This window comes from Podospora bellae-mahoneyi (genome assembly GCF_035222275.1).
Source record: "Podospora bellae-mahoneyi strain CBS 112042 chromosome 1 map unlocalized CBS112042p_1, whole genome shotgun sequence".
NCBI lineage: Eukaryota > Fungi > Ascomycota > Sordariomycetes > Sordariales > Podosporaceae > Podospora > Podospora bellae-mahoneyi.
In genome coordinates, this window is record NW_026946359.1 from 2,327,587 (window position 1) to 2,346,820 (window position 19,234).

Consider the following 19,234-nt stretch of genomic DNA (forward strand, 5'->3'; position numbering starts at 1 on the left):
ACAAAAACTCCGGCGGCTCACGAATCAACTTTGTGACACCAAACTGAGACACCTTCTCACTGGCTACCTCGAAAGTTCTGGATGTTTTCATCTGCGGGTAGCGCCCAGCCTTTCTGTTGTCTCACATTTCACCGACACAAACGTCATCACGTGGCTCACAAGCGCCCAGCATACTTCTGTAACACATTTCACACCAACAGACATCAGTTCATCAAAAAGTCATCTCAGATCATGTCATTGTCTGGCGTGGTATCTAAAGGCTACCCATTCCCTTAGGGTTAAATGACTCCAACGCCCCTTCACAAGATATTCCCCAATCCAGCCATCACCTTTCGCCTCGCTCCAATGTAACGATCCCATTCCGTGATTTCGTCCAGGAGTAGTATCGGTGTAACTGGGATTGATTTAATCGAATGTATTAATGGGTAGGAAGCAGACAGCGATTGATCTCACCAGGAGGTGGCAAGTGAGATGTTGGTTGCTTATCTGCCGCTGCCGATAGCGTTGGCATCGTTTCTGAAGCCCTGGCGCTCTTGCAACTATATCAAAGAGACTCGTTAGCGATCATGTTTCGTATAGTTTGGTTGATGTCGTGGAGTAAATTTTATGAGCCAGCCTCCACCAGCGCTGTCAAACATGAGATGGTTGCTGGCGACTCAACATGGCCAGTCGGCCACCTCGCACCCGAGCAGCTCAGCGTGGGGCTTCGCAAACCACACTGCGAAGCCCAGTTTCGCGAGTCGCCAGGCCGGCCGCCCAGTCTCTCGCATCTGAAGCCAAACGGCATAGCAGAAGCTTATACAGGCGACCTCATCCGCGAAACTGGCGAGGCGGCCGCGGCGGCCAAATGATGATAGTGGCTTATTTGACATGCTGGAGCCTTGCCTGATTCCACCTCCCACCAGCAAAAGAACACGAAAAGGAAGAGAAGCAAACACCGTTTCAAGTTTCACATACCTCAAACTCCTGCAGTGTGCCCTTCTCCAAAATCTTAATCACAGCCTCATCCTCGTTGGAAGTACCAAACTCGTTCTCAAGCAGGGCATTCGAGGCACCCTCAAGTCTGCCGTGGGGACCGTGGCTGTTTCTCTCGTCAGTACTTTGCACACAGTGTATTTATTGCGTCATTCATGTCGCACAACCCGGCATAGTATTGCGGGGTAAATTTGACGAGGAGGAGTAACTCACCGGTGAGTAGCAAAGACCTTGAAAGAAGAGACAACCTGGGCGAGGGGGGTCGATCTGTCAGAAACCCACTTCTGGTAGTCCTCAGCACTGTCGACAACGACGACAAAGTCATCGTGCTCGCCCTTGAAGAAAACCTTGGCGCGGGTAGCCTCTCCACGAGTCATTTTGGCGGTTTGTTTGTGGGGTGTTTACTGAAAAGTTGGGGTGTTTCAGGTAGATGCTGCTGCGGTATATCGCAAGCTGGAGCTGTTCGTTGATAGTGTTATGGTTGTTCGTGGGGTTGGTCAAGTAGTCGTTGGAGCAAGTTGCTGTGGATGGGGAACACTAGTCAGTTGTTGTTGCTTTGTGTGAAGAAGAGAAGAGGAGGAAGCCGGTCAAGTAACCTTTTATTACTTGCGGAAAATTATTCTCAAAGTTCGGATTTTGTTGATGGATGGGAATTGTGTTGTGAGTGGGAGTTGCTTTGTTCGCTCCTGCTCTTCATATAAGAGCAACCAAAGGGCTGCTCCCACAACTACGTCATAGGTGACGATAGAGCTTGGTTCCTAATTGGGACGAGGCGGCCCGCAATTTGATTCACATGGTGGATCTGTGCCCCGCAATGGCCGGCGGCACTGGATGAATAAGTTCAGCCCCGCCAGATTCACGGCTCTCTTGGCACCACCTGGCTACACGAATGGTGTCATCTTGCAAGCTGTCAAGGAGCGAGGAAAGGTACGATTCATTCCAACTGATGGTCCGCCGCCTTGGAAGCTTCACGAGGGGTCCCCGATTACTGCTTCAAGAGCCTCCAGAAATCCAGCCGCGCATGTCAAAACCCAGATCTGCTCCCCTCCCGTGCCTCCACAAACGGATCCCCGCCCATTCACGCAGCCTCCCGAGCTTGCCTAACCCATCTACGTCACTGCCCCTGATCTCAAGGCACCATCTTGCTCTGGATCACTGGAACATTCCGACGGAGCACCAAGATGGCGTGGTTGACAGCTGGCTCAACAAACATCTCACGTGTGCAACAGTTCGCCCTTGGCAAAGCTCTTGTAACGCCTCACTTCAAGTCAGATAACACGTTTGCTGCCATTTGCCGTGTCCGCCAGTGACTAAATCATAACTACAAACCCCACCAAGTAAACACAACAACCACCATATTATGTATGCCTCAACAGACGCCGTAGTAATGATGAATCAACCGATAAAGAGGGGGTATCAAATGCTTTTCAAAACCTGATGGACCAAAAAACCAAAAAAACCTCATGCTTGCTTCTTCTCTGGTATCATATTTCCTTCTTTTCCGCCCATGCCCCTCAACGAAATAAAAAGCTTCGGATGCCCACCACCGCCTCGCGATGGAGAACCCCAACTTTAGCCCAACGACTCGCAAGCTTTTGTGACCGAGACGAAGTCTTCCCTACTGAATCTGGAGGCGAAGTAAGCCTGTTCTCCTTCTTCAGATCTTCCCGGGACAACGACGCCTCGCTAAAATGCGACTTTTGCAAGCTCGGCCGCCGCGAGCTGTTCGTAGACGGCTGCAGTACACCCACCATCGGTGTACAAGGCCGTGACTGGTTCCTTTCTTCCCCATAAAAGACTGATGTGCGTGTCGTTGTTTCGGCCGTGATATCGCCGACCCGTTCCTTTGCCGTCGTCGTTGCGAAAACCTCCGTCGCGGTCGACTCCCACTGTTGTTCCGGCCCCGTTGCCAGCAAAAAGGAGCTACTTCTCTCTGCTTCATCAGGAATGACCGAGAGAAAAGACATACATTCATCTTCTGACCTCCCACGTACTGATGCCGTTGTTGCCATCACCGCCGCCGTTTGGACAACACCACCCTCCCTGTTATTTCGCGTTGTCACTTCCTCCTCGGTGGTAACATTCTTTTGCAAGCTTGCAAGGCTTGCGGAACGTTTCGTAAAACTGCTCGCGATACTCACGACGCTTAACTTCCGCATGACTGACGAGGCCGACGACCTAACAAGGTGCTCGCTCCTGGATCGGGCAGTTATCCCGGGAAAGGGCAGTATGTCCCGGGTCCACACATCCGACATGAGAGCCTCAAGCCGGGCCCTTTCACCACGGGAAGGCGCCAACACCGGGATACGGTGGTTTGTGGCCAACAGGGACTGCGATCGGTTGATTTGAGCGCTGTAGCTCGCTGTCGGCGCATCCTTGATGACGCTCGTGTTTTTGAGAATGACTTGACACAAAGGAGATCTTGGCCCCACCGTCGTTGCTCGGTGTATCGATATTCTTCTGGCAATGGTTCCTGTTTTGTCATGAGTAACTGCCCACGATAGCATCACGGCCCGCGTGTACATACCTGGTTTTCTAAAAACAGTCCCCAGTGTTTTGATATCCAGTGAAAGCGAGCTGAAGATGGCCGGTTGCATTAGGTCCTGGTCCGGGACGCTCAAGGTCCGGCTGCTGAGCCGAGTACGCCATTCCAGTTCCTCCTTCGGCGTGCAAGCGGTGAGGATGAGTTCGTACAGTTGGTTGTCGCACAAAAAGACAATCTTCCAAGAATACGGCGCCGTGTGACACTGGAGTCCTGTACACTGCCGTTAGCTTTCCCCATCCACAGTCAGGAGAAATTCCGCCCATTGGTGTGCCTACCTCGACCGTTATCTACCTCCTCCACCTTAATGTTTGACAATGCGATGCACGCCTGAATCGTGTATACCTGGTCGATCTTACTAGCCGTCGCAAGGCAAAACCACTCCTTATACAGGAGCGCCACCATGTACTGCCCGTTCACCCCTTCTTTGGACTGCCAGCAGACATGAAGGGCACCACAAAGCTGAATGTGGCCGAAAGACCGAATACGGTTCTTGGTAGTTGCATCTAGTTGCTGTACAGATATTGTAAGCATGCATCAGCCAACAGAGCGTGGAGATGCCTACCTGGTTAGGAAATGCAAGCCTGTCCTGGAGAATCCAAGTTTTCTCCAGCACCGTACGCACACGAGGGTCGTCTGTGGCCCGGTTGATCTCGGCCGTGGCCTCACGTAGCCTGATAAGCGTGTTCTCGATCTCCATGTGCGAATAGGGACAGTCCACCACCGGCGTATGCTTGAGCAGCTCGGAGAAGAGCAAAGGGTACTTGCATACCCGTTGAATCGGCTGCCAACATTAGCTTCAATGCCCTGCAACGTCACACGCAGCACCTGGCAGCCTTACTTTGACAAGAAGGTCACCGATGGTCAGACTCTTCTTGGAATGATCGCCTTGGCTGTCGATCGAGCCCACGGATGCAGCGAGAACTTCCAATCCCTTTTGATACGACTGCCACCCTGGCATTGTCCGATGGGCAGATGCGACATCTTTAATCATGAGTTCGTACTTTGCCCCGTACTCTTCATAGATAAAGAATCGATTCATCTGCAAGTTTTCTCTGGTTAGCATGCACGCTTCCTCGGAAAATAAAACCTGGGGCGTGCCGCTTGCCTTGTTCTTGAAGATCTTTGCAACTTCTGCCACCGTTTGGGGCTCTGCGAGCAACCCGGGCACATCTCGCAGCCATGCTACCCCGTCTTTGTCCTCCGGGACAGCATCAAGGCTCCTCCAACGCTGGTGTCCACGGGCAGCTTGGTTGGCTTGGGGGGCTTGAAGCGGCACATCGAGCTGAGAATATTCAGAGTGAGGGACCGCTCGATGGAGCTCTCCTAGCATTTCCTCGTGCAGCTCCACAATGTCGGTCAAGTTCTGGTTGATGGAGGAACGTACGGCGACGGGTAGTGTCGGTAAAGATGCTAGTATCGTGACATATACCTGCACAGATATTAGATATGCAAAGGTCCATCAAGATACACAAATATACCAACATTCATCAGGAACCTCACGTCCCCAATATAGCTCTCTTCGGTGCTGATCAACTCCTCCAATATTCGACGTCGTTGTAGCGACCTTTCGATGACGGCGGGATCCAGCACCACCTGTCGTTCCTGACAGAAACTGTCTTCAGAAAGCCGTGCTCCCGAAACGGAAGCTCTGCTGCTGCGGTCCGTCCTCGAGTGGCCACGAGATGATCGTATCGTGTTTTTCCGTGAGCGCGTCAAGACACTGACGCTTGTCAGGGAGATACTGGCGCTTTTGACCGCCGACACAAAGTTGAATGACGAATCTGACGAGTGCCGATAGTGCCCCGAATCCCAAGTCATCGAACTTCTCCCTTCCATATCGAGACAGCATGGTGTATTATTGCCATCGCCCCCAAACAGTTCCTGACGACGCAACGCTCGTTTATGCAACGTCTTTATCCATTTCTGAAACGGCTTGATCGGTTCGGACGCCGGCGGCTGGTGTTGACAAACTCCAGCTTCAGTGGTCCCCTGGTGGATGAATACTTTCTTCTCTAAGTCCTGCTCTTGCACCACAGTGCCCATGGCACCAATGGCATCCATGAAATCGATCTTATCCAAAGCGCACCAATCCTTCGTTCTCTCGGCGCGCGTCTCTCCCTCGGCGTAGTCGGCCAGTCTGTCCCTGTCAGACTGTGTAAGACCATTGAGCGTGCCAGACGGGAGTAGCGAAGAGAACGATATAGTATGGATATCCGTGAGTGACATTATGCAAGGTTGAGGTCCAAGAAACAAAGATTCAAAACTGTCTTCCAACAAGCCGGTTGGAGGGGAGGAGTCCAACACAGCGAACCAGCAGGAGGTGGCGTCTATCGAGTCAAATCAAAACATGCTGCAACAGAGAGAGAGAGAGAAGAAGAAGAAGAAGAAAGAAGAGCCCCAGCAGCGTAAAATGATGTGTTACTGGTGTTGGAGAGACGACCGAGATGTTTTGGCCGAGCAGGACGAAGAAGCAAGAAGGTGCAGAGATTGATCGGCCACCGACATTGGAGGCGCCGGGCACGTACTGAGGTTCATGTATTTTGGCCAGGTGGAAGGAACATGTGGTGGTCTAATCTCCCCAAACGGAAACTTTGGCTTCCTACATCCGGATTGGGGGGTCGGGTGTTTTGATGTTTGAGTTTGAGGTGTTTAACCCACCCAAAATCTGTAAGTTGAGACCGAGAGGGCAGCCACGACCGTCTTCGTCAAGCCAGGGCAAGCCGAGGCGCCTCAGCAGCCTCTGGCTGCTGACGAGCACTTGCTCGATGCATCAAGCAACGACAGGAAAAAACATCAGAGACAGCAGCGGCGGCGAGCTGGCAGCGAGAATCATGCAGCACGCGGGTCTGATTGGAGCGCCATCCGGACTGCCACGATGGCCACCTCCCAGCCACGTCTCCTGTCCGATTGGACCCGGAAGCGTTTGGGCAGCATCAATGACGACGCGAAAAGATACTGGAGGCGTTGGCCGATCACGCCGATATCTGCCAGAACAGGCCCTGTTCCACAAGGCTTTCTTCAGCCTAGGAATATCTTGAACCAAAAGAATTACATCGGGTCTCTGCGGCGACCTTTCCGACTTCGGAATATTCAACACGAAAGAGGCGGTGATTGTAGAAGTGATTGACTGAGACATCTGCTCGCGGTTGGGGGCAATGGTGGAAAGGAAAGAGAAGACGATCTGGAATGCACAATTCGGCATCTCAATCTCGGGACGGCGTGTGGATCAACTGCCCGCATATACCACGAAACCGCATCGAAGGTGTGAATGTTGGTGTGAGTGGATGTTGGATCGATGAGACGGGACTCACGGGAGGCGATTGCTGCCGGGGGTACCCTGCTGTACCGCCGGAACGGGACGCGCTTCCAGGGTGGTGGTGGGGAGGAGGGCGGCGCGGGGGTTCACTTGCCCAGAAGGCGCCCTGGTTGCGGTCAATGATTGCTACCCCGCCAAACTTGAACATTCCAGAGCTGCAGAGCTGTGAGATCCGCCGAACGCGTCATTGGTGGGAGGCTGATTTGTGTGATGGAAGCTTCCTTATTCTTATTTCCATTCCAGCAAACCACCGCCACTTGCATTTCAGCTATCACCAGGTATCGCCGAACATCATGAGCAACCTTCATGCGCCGACGGTTCCATCAGGGCCTACCACTGTCCCCGTCACCAACGGCCATGCTACACATCTGTCCATTCGAGAGCTCCAGCGCAAGAAGGACAACATCGAGGCCGAACTCAGAGCACTCGGTGGCGTGCTGGACTCGGTGCGTTGTCGCACAACCTGTATGGGCAATGCGCTTCGCTAACCAGAAGTATGCAGCATGGTGTCGACATGAACACGAGTCTCCTCACCCGCGATGGTTTTCCCCGAGCCGATATTGATGTGGCGCAAAGTACGAATGCCGAGGGAAGGGACTTGGAGCATGACAGGCCAGAGCTGACACCCAGCCTACAGTTCGAACCACAAGAGCACGCATCATCCATCTTCGAAATGACTGGAAAGACTTGATGGCTTTGATTGAGAAGCGCCTTCATGAGCACTTTGCCAGTCTAGAGGACAATGACGACGATACAACAGTGAACGATCCTACCAGTGTCAACGTTGCCCTTCCACAAGACTCGGTACCCGACACACCTGATCCAGCCTTTGCCAAGGTTAACACAGTGGTGGAGAATAGCCCCGCTGCAACAGCAGGACTCAAGCCTGGGGACTTGATTCGAAACTTTGGCTATGTCAATAGAGAGAACCACGATGGCCTACGGAAAGTGGCTGAGTGCGTCCAAGGCAATGAAGGGGTAAGTGGCATTCTATCTTATCAACCTCAAGCTGTGGCGTTGCTGGCTACAGAGGCGGAAAGCTAACCCTCCGAAGCAAAATATTCTTGTTAAAGTTTCTCGAACAAATGGAGGAGGAGGAGGTCACGCACAGGAATTGAGACTGACACTGACACCGCGGCGTGACTGGGGTGGTCGGGGCTTGCTGGGCTGCCATATCTTGCCATTGTGAGTGTTGTAGTGAAAGGGAATTCAAGATTTCGACTGCTTTGGGCTCGCTCTGAGCTTGGGCTTCGAGCCACACCTAGTCTCGGCCTAAGAGGGATAGTGAGATCAGTGAGATCCCCTCCCTCAGGCTCGGGCTGCATATCTTGGGATCAGGCACCGCCTCGCATTTCCAGGGCATGGCAGCCTGGCAGCGGGCTACATGAGAGGACCGGGAGCACCAGCAGAATGGTCACAGGCCTGATAGCGACCACCTACAGTGTATGATACGCTCCCAGGTAGGCACCAACCTGACTAATAATCTGCTAAAATAACACATTAATCAGCACAAGTAGAAAAGGGTGTTGTTGTATTGTAGGAAAAGTGACCTTTTGTAAGACATGCCTCAGCACCCCTGCTGCAGTACCTAATCCGGCAGCAAAGAGTGGGGTTTGCTCTCCATGAGGCTCACAAAGGGACGTTTGTAGTTGACACCGGAGGAGCTTAGCTGACAGCTTTGCAGTGTGTGAATCAATAACCATGAGGCTGCCCAATCTTGTTACCAAGCAACCATCAGTCCCTCCTGCCCGCCTTTGCCTGGCGGCAAGAAAAAGTGGGATGGAACGTCAGAGTTTCCATTTGAGTGAATACAGGTTCCTCCCAATTCGCCGCACTGACCAGTCTCTCACGTGACTCTCTACCACCCCGCCGCCCAACGAGTTTTTCGTCAAGGCTGCTGTGGTTCCAGCAGCTGCCTTTTGAAAACAACAACCACCTCCCCGGTGCCACTTCTTGCAACCCGACCACTGTCAACTTTTCCCGCTTCCCCCACAGACCAATAGGTGCGTATTCCATCGCAAACACCCTCGCGGCCATCTCTGCCAGTCGCCAGCCCCGTCCATTCCTTCTTCGACCCTTGCCTACAAATACCCCTCCATCAGCTTGCTTGCAAAAACTAACGTGGGCCTGCCCAGACTCGTTGATTTTCTTCGTTCTGTCATCACCATACATCACACACCATGGCTGAAGCGCAGACCATTCCGACCTTCAAGCTGGTCCTTGTTGGTGATGGTGGTACCGGAAAGGTTAGTTCGATTCATCATGATCCTCGTCGTCGACCGACATAATACATATTCCCTTCACGATCGCATCGACGCCGACTGCGGGGTTGCTAGTGTGGATGGATATCCCAATCGGTTGGGCAGCATGCTAACATGGCGATGCCCACAACAGACCACCTTCGTCAAGCGCCATTTGACCGGTGAATTCGAGAAGAAGTACATGGCCACCCTCGGCGTTGAGGTTCACCCTCTTGCCTTCACCACCGTAAGTTACCTCCCGCACGTGGGCAAGCTCGTTCTTGCGCACCAGAGTTTGACGCGGCCCAACGCTAATATGCCTGCAGAACTACGGTCAGATCCAGTTCGACGTCTGGGATACCGCCGGTCAGGAGAAGTTCGGTGGTCTCCGTGATGGTTACTACATCAACGGCCAATGCGGCATCATCATGTTTGACGTCACTTCCCGCATCACCTACAAGAACGTTCCCAACTGGCACCGTATGTTCCCCCTTTCTGTAGCGCCCAAAATGTAGGTCACTGGATATGATGCTAACTGTCGCCATCAGGTGATCTCACCCGTGTCTGCGAGAACATCCCCATCGTTCTCTGCGGCAACAAGGTCGATGTCAAGGAGCGCAAGGTGAAGGCCAAGACCATCACTTTCCACCGGAAAAAGAACCTCCAGTACTATGATATTTCCGCCAAGTCTAACTACAACTTCGAGAAGCCCTTCCTCTGGCTCGCCCGCAAGCTTGTTGGCAACCCCGGCCTTGTATGTTTTCTTTCATGTCACATTTAGGTGGAGCACTTACTAATATCCCATCCAGGAGTTTGTCGCCGCCCCCGCGCTTGCCCCCGCTGAGGTCCAGGTCGATCAGGCTCTCCTTGCCCAGTACGAGGCCGAGCTTAACCAGGCCGCCCACGAGCCCCTTCCCGACGATGATGATGACCTTTGAGCGGCTCGAATCATTGGTGGCTTAGTCAAGCTCGAGGGGGGTGGTTCAGGATGATAACGCCGGTAATGAAGATATCTACCATACACAGAGGGCAGGCGGGCAGGCATTGGGATGGGAAGAGCGAAATACGATTCACGTATGGTAGCGTTGAGAGACGTCGGTTCAGTATTTGAGGAAGAAGAGCGGCGGTCAAATATTTCTTTTTGACGATTGGTTTCAATCAGGACCAACTCAACCGAAGTACGGAGGTAGATCTGGGTTTTTTTTTCTGCATTGCAGTTTGCTAGGTAGACCAATTTGAGACATCGTCTCGCAGGCAATCATTCTTTACCCCTCTCTCAAGCAGTGTCTTTTTTTTTACTGTGAACAATCCGTGAATACTACCCAACAATGCCCACCCCGCCGCTAGTATCAACAAAAGAAGGCAAGGAACCAAAGTTTAGGCGGTGAAGGCGAAGGCGGTGAGGGTCCAGTTGTCGAATGAGCGTTTCGGCGCATCATGACATCAAACCTCAGGTTTCGATGTCCTGCATGCAGCCAAGATATGTGATGTGCTTTGTCAGCAGCGTTGACGAGATAAGCATGCCAAGATTTCCGTCTGGACTTATGGAAATTACTTTGACTGATGGATGGTGTGTTGCCTAGCAACGGGATTGGTATTTACGGATGAGGTTATTTGAGGATTGCCATCGCCGAGTCAACAGGGCTGAAATGATTGGTATGCGATTTGTCCCTTTAATAGGAACTGGTGTATGAAGTGTTGAAGGTGATTTTTTCTAGGGTTGAATAGGAGATGGAGAAGGCCGTTGGTATGGCATGCATGCTGTGTGTATTGATATTCGAGTGAGTGAAATAGCTACCTGTGATATGGTGAAACTTGACATTGTAAACGCCTGTGTTGCCGCCAGGTCCCTCTGGAAGTGAATGCAACAAATTGATATCATCCTCCACCACGCCGGTCCATGAGAAGTGATAGACGAGAAGCCGATATCAAATGCAGAGCAAGAAAGACGCATACCCCGATCCCAAGAAAAGCCAAAAGCAAGACAAAAACAGATAGCAATTATGGTATATATATTAAGCCAAAAAAGCAAAACGTCATGAAATGGGGGATTTCCACCACATAAAAGTTCGCCCTAAACTAACAAGTAAAAGAAATCTCCCTGTATATATGTAGCAAGACCGCCCAGACATGAAATAACTCCCGTTTAAATCCCCGGCCTCGAAAAATCAAGCCCCTCAGGCCAGTTACCCAACTGCCCTGGATCACCACCAATGCGAATGTACTTTCCAATCGCCGGAACACCGCCATCCAAAACAAACATCTGGTACCACCCCGGAGGAGCAATATTGACGTTGGGGGGGGCATCAACCGTGCACGCCGTCCCCGCGCAGCTCACCCTCGGCATGAGCGTCCTCGCGCCCATGGAGTTGCCATGCGTGGAAGAGACCGACGCCAACAAAGTAACAGTGATGGGGCCGTTCCTTGCCGCGACGCCGAGGGTAAAGGGGATGTTGGTCTGGTTGTATGTCCAGTCCTTGTTTGTAATCGCAAAAGTCGGCCTGGGGAGGCCGTTGAGGAGGTAAGGGGGCACAAAGACCTCGACGCGGTATTCATCGGGGTAGACGCCGTCCTCGGGGTTGGAGCCCGAGATGAGGACGCGGCCGTCGAGGAGAGTGATGGCTTCGGAGTGGTACATTCTCGGGATGGTGGTGTTGGCCATGACGGTCATGCGGCTGTGAACGGGCTTGGTGGGGTCGTAAAGCACGGCGTTCAGGTTGGGGGTGTTGGCGAGGCCGAAACCGGCCACGCCGTGCTGCGCGCCGTTGACGATGAGGTATGTTCCGTCGGGGAGGGGAGACATGCAGGACAAGACGCGCTTGGAGGGCATGCGCTCGATGGTCCAGACGGGGTTGGGGGCGTCGGGGTAGGTGGACACGCAGTTGTCCAGCGCGTTGGAGGTACCCTCTGTTGAACCACCGCAGACGAGGTAGCCGAGGTAGTCGGTGTATGGCCAGCGCTGGGGGAGGAGGACAGCGGCACCCTCGAGAGGGTAGGTGCGGCCGCCCTTGGGGTCGTTGACAGCGCCGGGGGCGTTGGGGAGGACCTTGATTGTGGCGAAGGTGACGGGGTCGAGGATGCGGGCCTCGTTCCAGTACTGGACGAAGATGCCGCCGCTGGGGAGGACCGAGAGGAAGGGGTAGAGGTTGTTGGGGTGGGTGCGGGTGAGCCATTCCATTTCCAATGGGGCAGCACCGGTGGCGGGGAGGAGCTCGATGGTGGGCTCGGCGGCGTCGTTGGCGCCGATGGAGCCACCAATGACGAGGATGGAGCCGTTGGTCATGATCATGGCGGTGGGATACCAGCGGCCTCTTTGCAGGCTGAGCTCCCAGACGTTCTCCTCCCAGTCGTTGGTGCCGGGGACGCCGGGGGATCCATCAGGCCAGTAGATGCGGGTGCCCTGGAGAGACTCACCGGACCAACCGCCGACATTGAGTTGACGACCAGCCTTGTCGGGGAGGGTCACGCCAGCAGCGCAGAAGACATCGGTCTTGATGTGAAGCTCACGGAAAGTGAGGGTTTGCATATCGAGCTCGTAGACACCAGTCTCGTTGCCAGGGCCAGTACCACCCTTGGAGATGAAGGAGACCTTGCCGGTGATGGTCTCCTGAGTGATGAGCGGGCAGTTGACACCGTTGACCAAGTGCTGGTACTGGCCGGCACGGTAATCCTGAGGGAAGCCCCAGCTGTAGAGGGGGGTGCCAGTCCAAAAGTAGGTAGTCAGACGACCGAGACCACCGCAAATGGCCGAAGCGTTGCCAGCACAGGTGATGGCGCACTCAGTCTCTGGGCGGAAGGTAGCGCCAGCGGCAGCAATGTTGGGAGGATCACCGCAGTAGCATTCCTCGCCGTACTCAAGACCAGCAGCGGCATAGCCGAACTCTCTGCACCTGTTCAGACACATGTTAGGCGTCATGACGCCAGGGAAGAAAAGCTGCCAGGAGAGGGTGCGCTTGTTGTTGACGTTGTCCTCAACGCAGCCTTGGTACTCCCACGAGCCGTTGAGACCGCGGACCTGGGGAGCAGGAGGCTGGTAGATCTCAGGTTCGCCCTCGGAGACGATGTTCATGCGGTCACCGGCACCGCACTTCTGGGTCGGGTTGCCGGGGCAGTTCATGCTGCACTGAGACTCGGACGTGGTCACGCCGCCATTGAAGATGGCATTGCCGCAAAAGCACTGCTGAGTGTACTGGACACCGCTGATCTTGTAGCCGCCAGCCACGCAGCGGCTCGCGCACTCGCTCTGGCTGTTGGTGGGGCTGTCGACGAGCTGAACGGGGAGAATGCGGCCCTGAGCACCATCGATCCAGCATCCCTGATAGCTCCAGCCTTCGGGAAGACCAGTGACGACAAGAGGAGGCGAGGTCGTGGTTGGCGCAGCGGAGGTGGTTGTGCCGGAGGGAATGGAAGTGCCGTTCCTGGCATAAACCGACAGACGGTTGCCGGCGCCGCAATAGTTGAAGGGGTTGCCGGCGCAGAGCATGCTGCATTCACCGGCAGGGGCCACAACGGAGCCGACAGTGAAGCTGTTGCCGCAGTAGCACTCCCTGCCATATTCGGTTCCGAAGTAGGTGTAGGCAGAGCAGAAGGCCTGGCAGGACTCGAGGGTCATATCGTCGGAAGCATAGGTGGCACCGCTCAGGGCACGAGGGCCGGGAGACTCGGTGTAGCATCCATACCAGACGTAGTTATCTCCGACCGCGGCGGGCTGTGATGGCCCAGAAGGAGTAGGGCTGGGAGGGGGAGGGGGTCCGGTAGAGACGGTGCCTGTCGCCGTAGTCGCAGTAGTGGCTACGGCAGGAGGGCTGGAAGTTGACGACGGGGTGTACTGGTTCTGGTAGTTGTACACGTTGAGGCGGCTGGGGCCACCGCAGAACTCGGTAGTGTTGCCGTTGCACGTCATACTGCAGCCGCTGGCAGCAGGGGCACCGCCGTTGGAGATAGTATTACCGCAGAAGCACTCTCCGCCATACTCAACGCCAGCAAGAATGTAGTTGGCCGCAGCACAGGCAGCTGTGCACTTGGCAACAGTCATCTCACCAGCAGGAATGCTGCCGATCCCGTGGGTGAGTGTGCGGCCAGTCGTCCCTTCAGAGTAGCACCCCATATGTGTGAAGCCATTTACACCTGGGTTGGCCTTGGGACCCAAGTCTTCGGTGGTGGAATAGAGCGAGAGTCTGCTTCCCGCACCGCAAGGCTGCGTTGCGTCTCCAGAGCAGGCCATGTTGCAGACCGAGTCCGCAACCTGGGCAGCCGCAGGCGCAATGCTGTTACCGCAGAAGCTATACCACCGGTCAGCATCAACTAGGTAAGGTAGGTAGCTCCACCGCCTTCGGGTCCCCAGAGAATGCTCACCATTCTACGCTGTACTCAGTTCCAGCAAACTTGAAGCCGCGGGTCTGGCAATAGCTGATGCATGTCTCGGCGGTCATATGGGTGCCGTTGACATAGCCGCCGCCGGTGAGGGTCCGCCCCGGAATATCTGTGTAACAGCCCTCATACTGCCATTGTCCTGGAAGAGTGGCAGGGACTGAAAGTTGAGCGAGTGAAAGGGTGACGAAAGAAGCAGCGAGGAAAGAAGAGAGAAGGGTCTTGGATGGTGAGGACTTCATGGTGAAGCCTTGTACGCCCAGTGAAGGACGTCAACACCGACTAAAACGAATGACAGGGTTGGGTTAACCGAATGGCAGAAAGAAGGAAAAGCCATCGAAAACGTGTGGGGGAGGTTATCTCTATATGTATCACCATCGCAAACTGTCAGCGGGGGGAGGGGTGTACGGCAGGATCCATCTCACTTTCTCGCTCGCCGAGGGCACGATGTGGGCGTATTCCGGAAATGGCCATCGCGAACCATAGGTTGCACAGACAGCAACGCTGCTCCTCTCTGCTAGGAATAGGCGGAACAAGGGCCCCCCGCAAAGCTAACACTCCTTTGGAGCGCGCGACTGGCTGGGCCCTTGCGCCAGCCCAGTGAGCCCAGCAAGCACCTGGTCTGGGCATGGAAAGAAGCGAGAGACCTGGTGGGTCATCTCGTTCGACAGAGACAACAGATTGCAGGGGTTCTTTTCTCCATCGTCGAAAGGGGTGGGTCAGTGAGACAGGAGTGTGGTGCACATCAAGACTTCCAGCCCAGGAATGCAGCGGCAATATTGCGTACGGAGGTGCAGTTGGTGTGGTCCCTGATGGTCGCAACGGTCAGGCTGCTGCTGGTGCTGTTTCTGTTACGACAGTACATACGACTGATCTTGGTTGACGGCGGGACTCGCAGCCAACGAATGAGGGCCGATGTGGTGATGTTGATGTGGGTGGCTCAAAAAAACCAATCCCTTCTTCGGCACTCCAACTGGAACCAGGGGAAATGACAAGCGCCATGATAAGATTTTCTCTCAGTGGGGTGGCTTTTGAGGGCATTTCTGACATTTTGTTGTTGGGTTATGACTTCTTCTCAGACCAGGACTGGCTCTCCGCTGTTGAACCGTCCACTCAGACTCTCCAAAGCTACTCCGTGCCCATATTCTCGCGAGACCGTCGAAGGATTGCTCGGTGAAGGGGCCGGATAATCGGAGAACGCCATGGTCAGCGATGGGCTGAACTGTTGCCAGCATGCTGATGTGGAAATTTTGTCTCGCCAAGCATCTTTGGTGAAGGAGTTCAACAGGCCCAGGTCCGGTCCAGGCTTCCATTGCATTGCCCCTCGGCGCATGGAAATTGGGGATTGCTGGAAGCCGGCCCCCGTGGTCAAGCCACCCGGTGACGGGCTCGGCTAACTAGGCCTAACCTGTACATGACAGGCCTCTTTTTTTTTTTTTTACGGGAGGCCAACGCCCTCAATGCACACACCGTCGACTTCTGTGTCACCAGGCGGGATACGAGAACGGCGCGGAGCTGTGTGGATGGATATGGAGTTTTGTTCTGTCAGCCCGGTCCAATAAATGCCGGTCCGATGACGCTCGACAGAGTACCCCGAATGGAAGCTGGAATCTGAAATCCCTTCAGAAGATGAGAAAACGAGTCCAGTCCGAGCTCACACGTGTTGGTCCACTGGGAGATCCATCAGAAAGGTCCAGCTATTCGGGACTATTGAAGAGGACCCCGGCCTGCTGGGACCGGCCGGTGATCATTGTTGATGGAGGCGATCGTCCGGTTCTTGCTGTTGCTCTGTTTCCCCTTTGAGCCAGCGAGCCAGGGGCATGATAACTTTATTTTAGTGACCTCTCTCGTTTGATTGGACAGGCGGCACGGACGCTCCTCGGATTCAGGTACCTGTTTGACGGCCTTTCAGCAGACAGTCATGCCATTCTCACCGCTCAGGAAGGTGACGGCGATTCGCTGATGGTCGCATCTCGCAGTTCGCTCTTTTGACTGGAATAAGCTGTATGCATTTTGTCGGTTTGGGGCAAGCGGTTGAAGGGCTATTGTCCGAACGGCAGCTGAGCGCAGCGAAAGAGGCATAGTTCGATCACCTGCTGCCCCACCCCCTACCCACTCCGCGCTCAGCCCTGCAATCGTCAAGCCATCAGTGCCATCCGCAACCGACTCTGCCGACTGTGCCATCTCTGAGCACTCGCTCACCTTGCCGTACCAGACTCCGGAACTCTCTGGTTTTTCTCCCGACCGTCTTCACGTCTCACAAACGACGCCGTAGGCAGACTCAAGATCGCCAAGCACTTCTCCGGAATGGAAGCTGCCGATATTGAAATCTGGGGACGTACTTAGCGACTGTTATCAGTCTATCCATATCCATCTCCCCACGGGGCTGTAAAGCCAGCAGGATGCAAGACACTGTCTCAAAAGAGGGTGTGTGGCGAGTGGGGGTTTGATGTTGAGGTCGACGACTGTGATATGGACACCACTCTCAGAGAGACCTCGGCCTCGGGCACCGTACACCGGGCACTTTGACACTCAAATTCTCGCCGAGTTGACTCAAGTCCGACATTAACCATGCAGTCAGAAAACACAAAGTCCCTGATAGACCTCGCCGTACAGCAACCAACAAGGCACGACTCATGCAGGCACCTGCACAGTTCATTACTGACCCCATCACCGCAGCAATATCGATACAACTTATTAAGGTTGAGTCCGGCCTGTTGTTGCTTCTTGGAGATATCTTTGCCCTTTCAACTTACATTCGTCCTATTTTTGGCTACCATGCGATGGTCTCGGATGCTGACGATAGTACGTGACGATAGCGGAGTCAAGTGGACGTCAACAGAGTCTCGGCGGACGTTCGCGGAGAATTGGTAGCTACCCGATAAGGGAGTACAGCATCATAATCCGATGCTGGCTTTCGGGGATGGACAGTAACACGAGTCTTGCGGTCAGCAAAAGACATACAAACTGGGCGAGCTTGCATCAGCATCCGTTCAAGGTAGCATTGCCATATCAACGCTATCAAGACTTCGCACGAGTTTCAACAACTGTTGTTTTAACCACTCAAATATCAGCATCACCATGGGCGTATCGCACTTTTGATTTCCCATGCTGACTGCCCCCCCAATATGCAACCCCCCAACTCATACACACACTTACATACTACAATCCCTGTCGATTCATCTTAATGCAGCAAGCCACCGTGGCGGACCCCAGAAGCTCGAGAAATCCCACAAAAATATTGGGTGCAGCCCTCATGGCTCGTATCCATCTGCGAACCAACTCATCAAGTCACACATAAGCCGAGCTTCTTGGGCTGCATGTCTTGCAACCCAACTCATCCACATTGGACTCCTCTATGATTTTGTAACTGCTGGCAGGAATTTGTGGCCAATGCCACTAGGTCAGAAGGAAACGCCGTTGCAAATTACCAAGGCCAGTGGCTGAGACAAGTTCGCAGTTTGGCCCCCAATCTGAACAGACCTTCGGTAACCGCTTCACCAAAACGAGATACCCGGCGAGGCGCTCCCGGGGTAGGTGACACAAAATTCACAGCAAGACATTCCAATGACGAGTTGGAGCAACCGAAGAGTCTTTGGAATGTTTCCGAGGCCAACCGGCAGTCTTTGACATGACCACGTCCCGTCATCAAATTGTTTGGGATTTTACTCACCTCTTCGGTCTCTCTGCGCCCACGTCTGAACAGATGCTGGATTGCTGGTTCGCATAGCACGGCATCCACAACGCTGCTGCAATGCTACCTTCTCAAGACCTTGGCCTGCGTAGCTGGGTTAAATCGTCCGACATTTCTGCATCCTGTTGACTGCTCTGGGAATTGAATACGGGAGGACTTATCAAAGACTAGCACGACAAAGAGGCAGGGTGGGGAGGCCATCCCTGCACCCCCTCGAGCCCCGTCCAAGGGGTGACTTTGGTTTGGCACCGTCACGCTACCACGTCAACCTTCAGCCGCATCGCATGCTCTCAGTTAGGAATCATCGCGGTCTTGGTTACTTCAATTGGATCTTGATCGTCCCACCTTCTGTTGATCAGAAGACACATGGATGCCATGACCAGACTCAAGAAAGTATCAGGTGATCCCAGTCAGCTTTCGGCTCAATAATTGAGTCAAGCTTAACAAAGAGTTATTACTGTCCCAGGACCCTGCATAACATGCATGTGCATGCCAGACAGATGTCAGTTGTCGGATGCAGAAAAAGTCAATGTCTCATGGAAACAGAAAGTCTCAGGTACAGCTTCGACATAATTCGGACGACATCTTATCAGCCCGCCCACCTACCCTGCCGCGTTGTATAATATGTATATTTTGCTTATCCAATTACCAAACGGAGCACACACTCCTATATTTCACGCTAGCCATTGAGCGTATGTACTGTCAAAAGGGGCATCACAATCCTTCCCGTTCTCGAGTTGATCTGAGAGAGGCGAAGCATATAGGCCATACAGCAACACGCTACACGCGCGCGCACCCACTGAACAGGCAAGGAGACTAGCTTGTTCCTGTTTCTTTTAAAATCACTGGAACGTCAGGGTTGAGCGCCACACGTAGATCTATTTCTTGTTTTTCTTGTTTACCCCCTGGGGGAAAAAAGCTTCATCTTCTGCAGAGCCCTGACGCTATCGAATTTCACAAATTTGTTATGGTTTCAGAGGTTGATGGAGAAGTCGAGAAGAGGGTGTGTGTCGACGAATGTGGGAGCTGGTTGTTCATCAATCTTCTGACCCCCATTCAGGGGGCATGAGGGAGGGGCTGGCCGCTCACACCAG

At 53.8% G+C, this 19,234-nt stretch overlaps 7 protein-coding genes across 7 annotated transcripts; 2 read left to right on the top strand and 5 right to left on the bottom strand.

Annotated features, from left to right (window-relative positions):
- Positions 1-221: 221 nt before the first annotated feature.
- On the bottom strand, positions 222-1,698 carry QC761_107260 (uncharacterized protein). Its single transcript, XM_062873998.1, has 3 exons — positions 1,572-1,698; positions 1,189-1,496; positions 222-1,081 (listed from the first exon to the last, which is right to left on the bottom strand). Exons 2-3 carry the CDS (start codon positions 1,350-1,352, stop codon positions 943-945), a joined length of 303 nt encoding a protein of 100 aa, XP_062737098.1. The 5' UTR covers positions 1,353-1,496; positions 1,572-1,698; the 3' UTR covers positions 222-942.
- Positions 1,699-2,898: 1,200 nt separating this feature from the next.
- QC761_107270 (uncharacterized protein) lies at positions 2,899-5,746 on the bottom strand (the record flags this gene model as incomplete). Its single annotated transcript, XM_062873999.1, has 7 exons — positions 2,899-2,904; positions 2,970-3,448; positions 3,503-3,730; positions 3,796-4,030; positions 4,083-4,301; positions 4,359-4,949; positions 5,003-5,746. 7 exons carry the CDS (start codon positions 5,744-5,746, stop codon positions 2,899-2,901), a joined length of 2,502 nt encoding a protein of 833 aa, XP_062737099.1.
- On the top strand, positions 4,142-7,954 carry NAS2 (putative 26S proteasome regulatory subunit; the record flags this gene model as incomplete). Its single annotated transcript, XM_062874000.1, has 4 exons — positions 4,142-5,042; positions 5,319-7,411; positions 7,474-7,814; positions 7,910-7,954. Exons 2-4 carry the CDS (start codon positions 7,333-7,335, stop codon positions 7,952-7,954), a joined length of 465 nt encoding a protein of 154 aa, XP_062737100.1. The 5' UTR covers positions 4,142-5,042; positions 5,319-7,332.
- Positions 7,955-8,143: 189 nt separating this feature from the next.
- On the bottom strand, positions 8,144-8,582 carry QC761_107285 (uncharacterized protein). Its single transcript, XM_062874001.1, has 2 exons — positions 8,387-8,582; positions 8,144-8,323 (listed from the first exon to the last, which is right to left on the bottom strand). Exons 1-2 carry the CDS (start codon positions 8,537-8,539, stop codon positions 8,273-8,275), a joined length of 204 nt encoding a protein of 67 aa, XP_062737101.1. The 5' UTR covers positions 8,540-8,582; the 3' UTR covers positions 8,144-8,272.
- Positions 8,583-9,016: 434 nt separating this feature from the next.
- On the top strand, positions 9,017-10,350 carry GSP1 (GTP-binding nuclear protein gsp1/Ran; the record flags this gene model as incomplete). Its single annotated transcript, XM_062874002.1, has 5 exons — positions 9,017-9,082; positions 9,231-9,323; positions 9,403-9,556; positions 9,625-9,830; positions 9,886-10,350. The coding sequence occupies 5 exons, from the start codon at positions 9,017-9,019 to the stop codon at positions 10,012-10,014; spliced, it is 648 nt and encodes a 215-aa protein (XP_062737102.1). The 3' UTR covers positions 10,015-10,350.
- A 471-nt stretch (positions 10,351-10,821) lies between these two features.
- QC761_107300 (uncharacterized protein) lies at positions 10,822-14,688 on the bottom strand (the record flags this gene model as incomplete). Its single annotated transcript, XM_062874003.1, has 2 exons — positions 10,822-14,358; positions 14,432-14,688. The coding sequence occupies 2 exons, from the start codon at positions 14,686-14,688 to the stop codon at positions 11,223-11,225; spliced, it is 3,393 nt and encodes a 1,130-aa protein (XP_062737103.1). The 3' UTR covers positions 10,822-11,222.
- Positions 14,689-14,997: 309 nt separating this feature from the next.
- Positions 14,998-16,064, bottom strand: QC761_0007990 (uncharacterized protein; the record flags this gene model as incomplete). The annotated part of the gene is made up of 2 exons (XM_062871872.1): positions 15,314-16,064; positions 14,998-15,063 (listed from the first exon to the last, which is right to left on the bottom strand). Exons 1-2 carry the CDS (start codon positions 15,494-15,496, stop codon positions 14,998-15,000), a joined length of 249 nt encoding a protein of 82 aa, XP_062737104.1. The 5' UTR covers positions 15,497-16,064.
- Between the last annotated feature and the right edge of the window lie 3,170 nt (positions 16,065-19,234).

Bases quoted from the DNA above. Each gene is read 5' to 3' on its own strand.
- QC761_107260 (XM_062873998.1), bottom strand. From the start codon at position 1,352: ATGACTCGTGGAGAGGCTACCCGCGCCAAGGTTTTCTTCAAGGGCGAG. The intron at 1,082-1,188 runs GTGAGTTACTCC...CGAGAGAAACAG, and splicing joins AAGGTCTTTGCTACTCACCG to CCACGGTCCCCACGGCAGAC.
- QC761_107285 (XM_062874001.1), bottom strand. From the start codon at position 8,539: ATGGTTATTGATTCACACACTGCAAAGCTGTCAGCTAAGCTCCTCCGG. The intron at 8,324-8,386 runs GTCACTTTTCCT...GTGTTATTTTAG, and splicing joins TGAGGCATGTCTTACAAAAG to CAGATTATTAGTCAGGTTGG.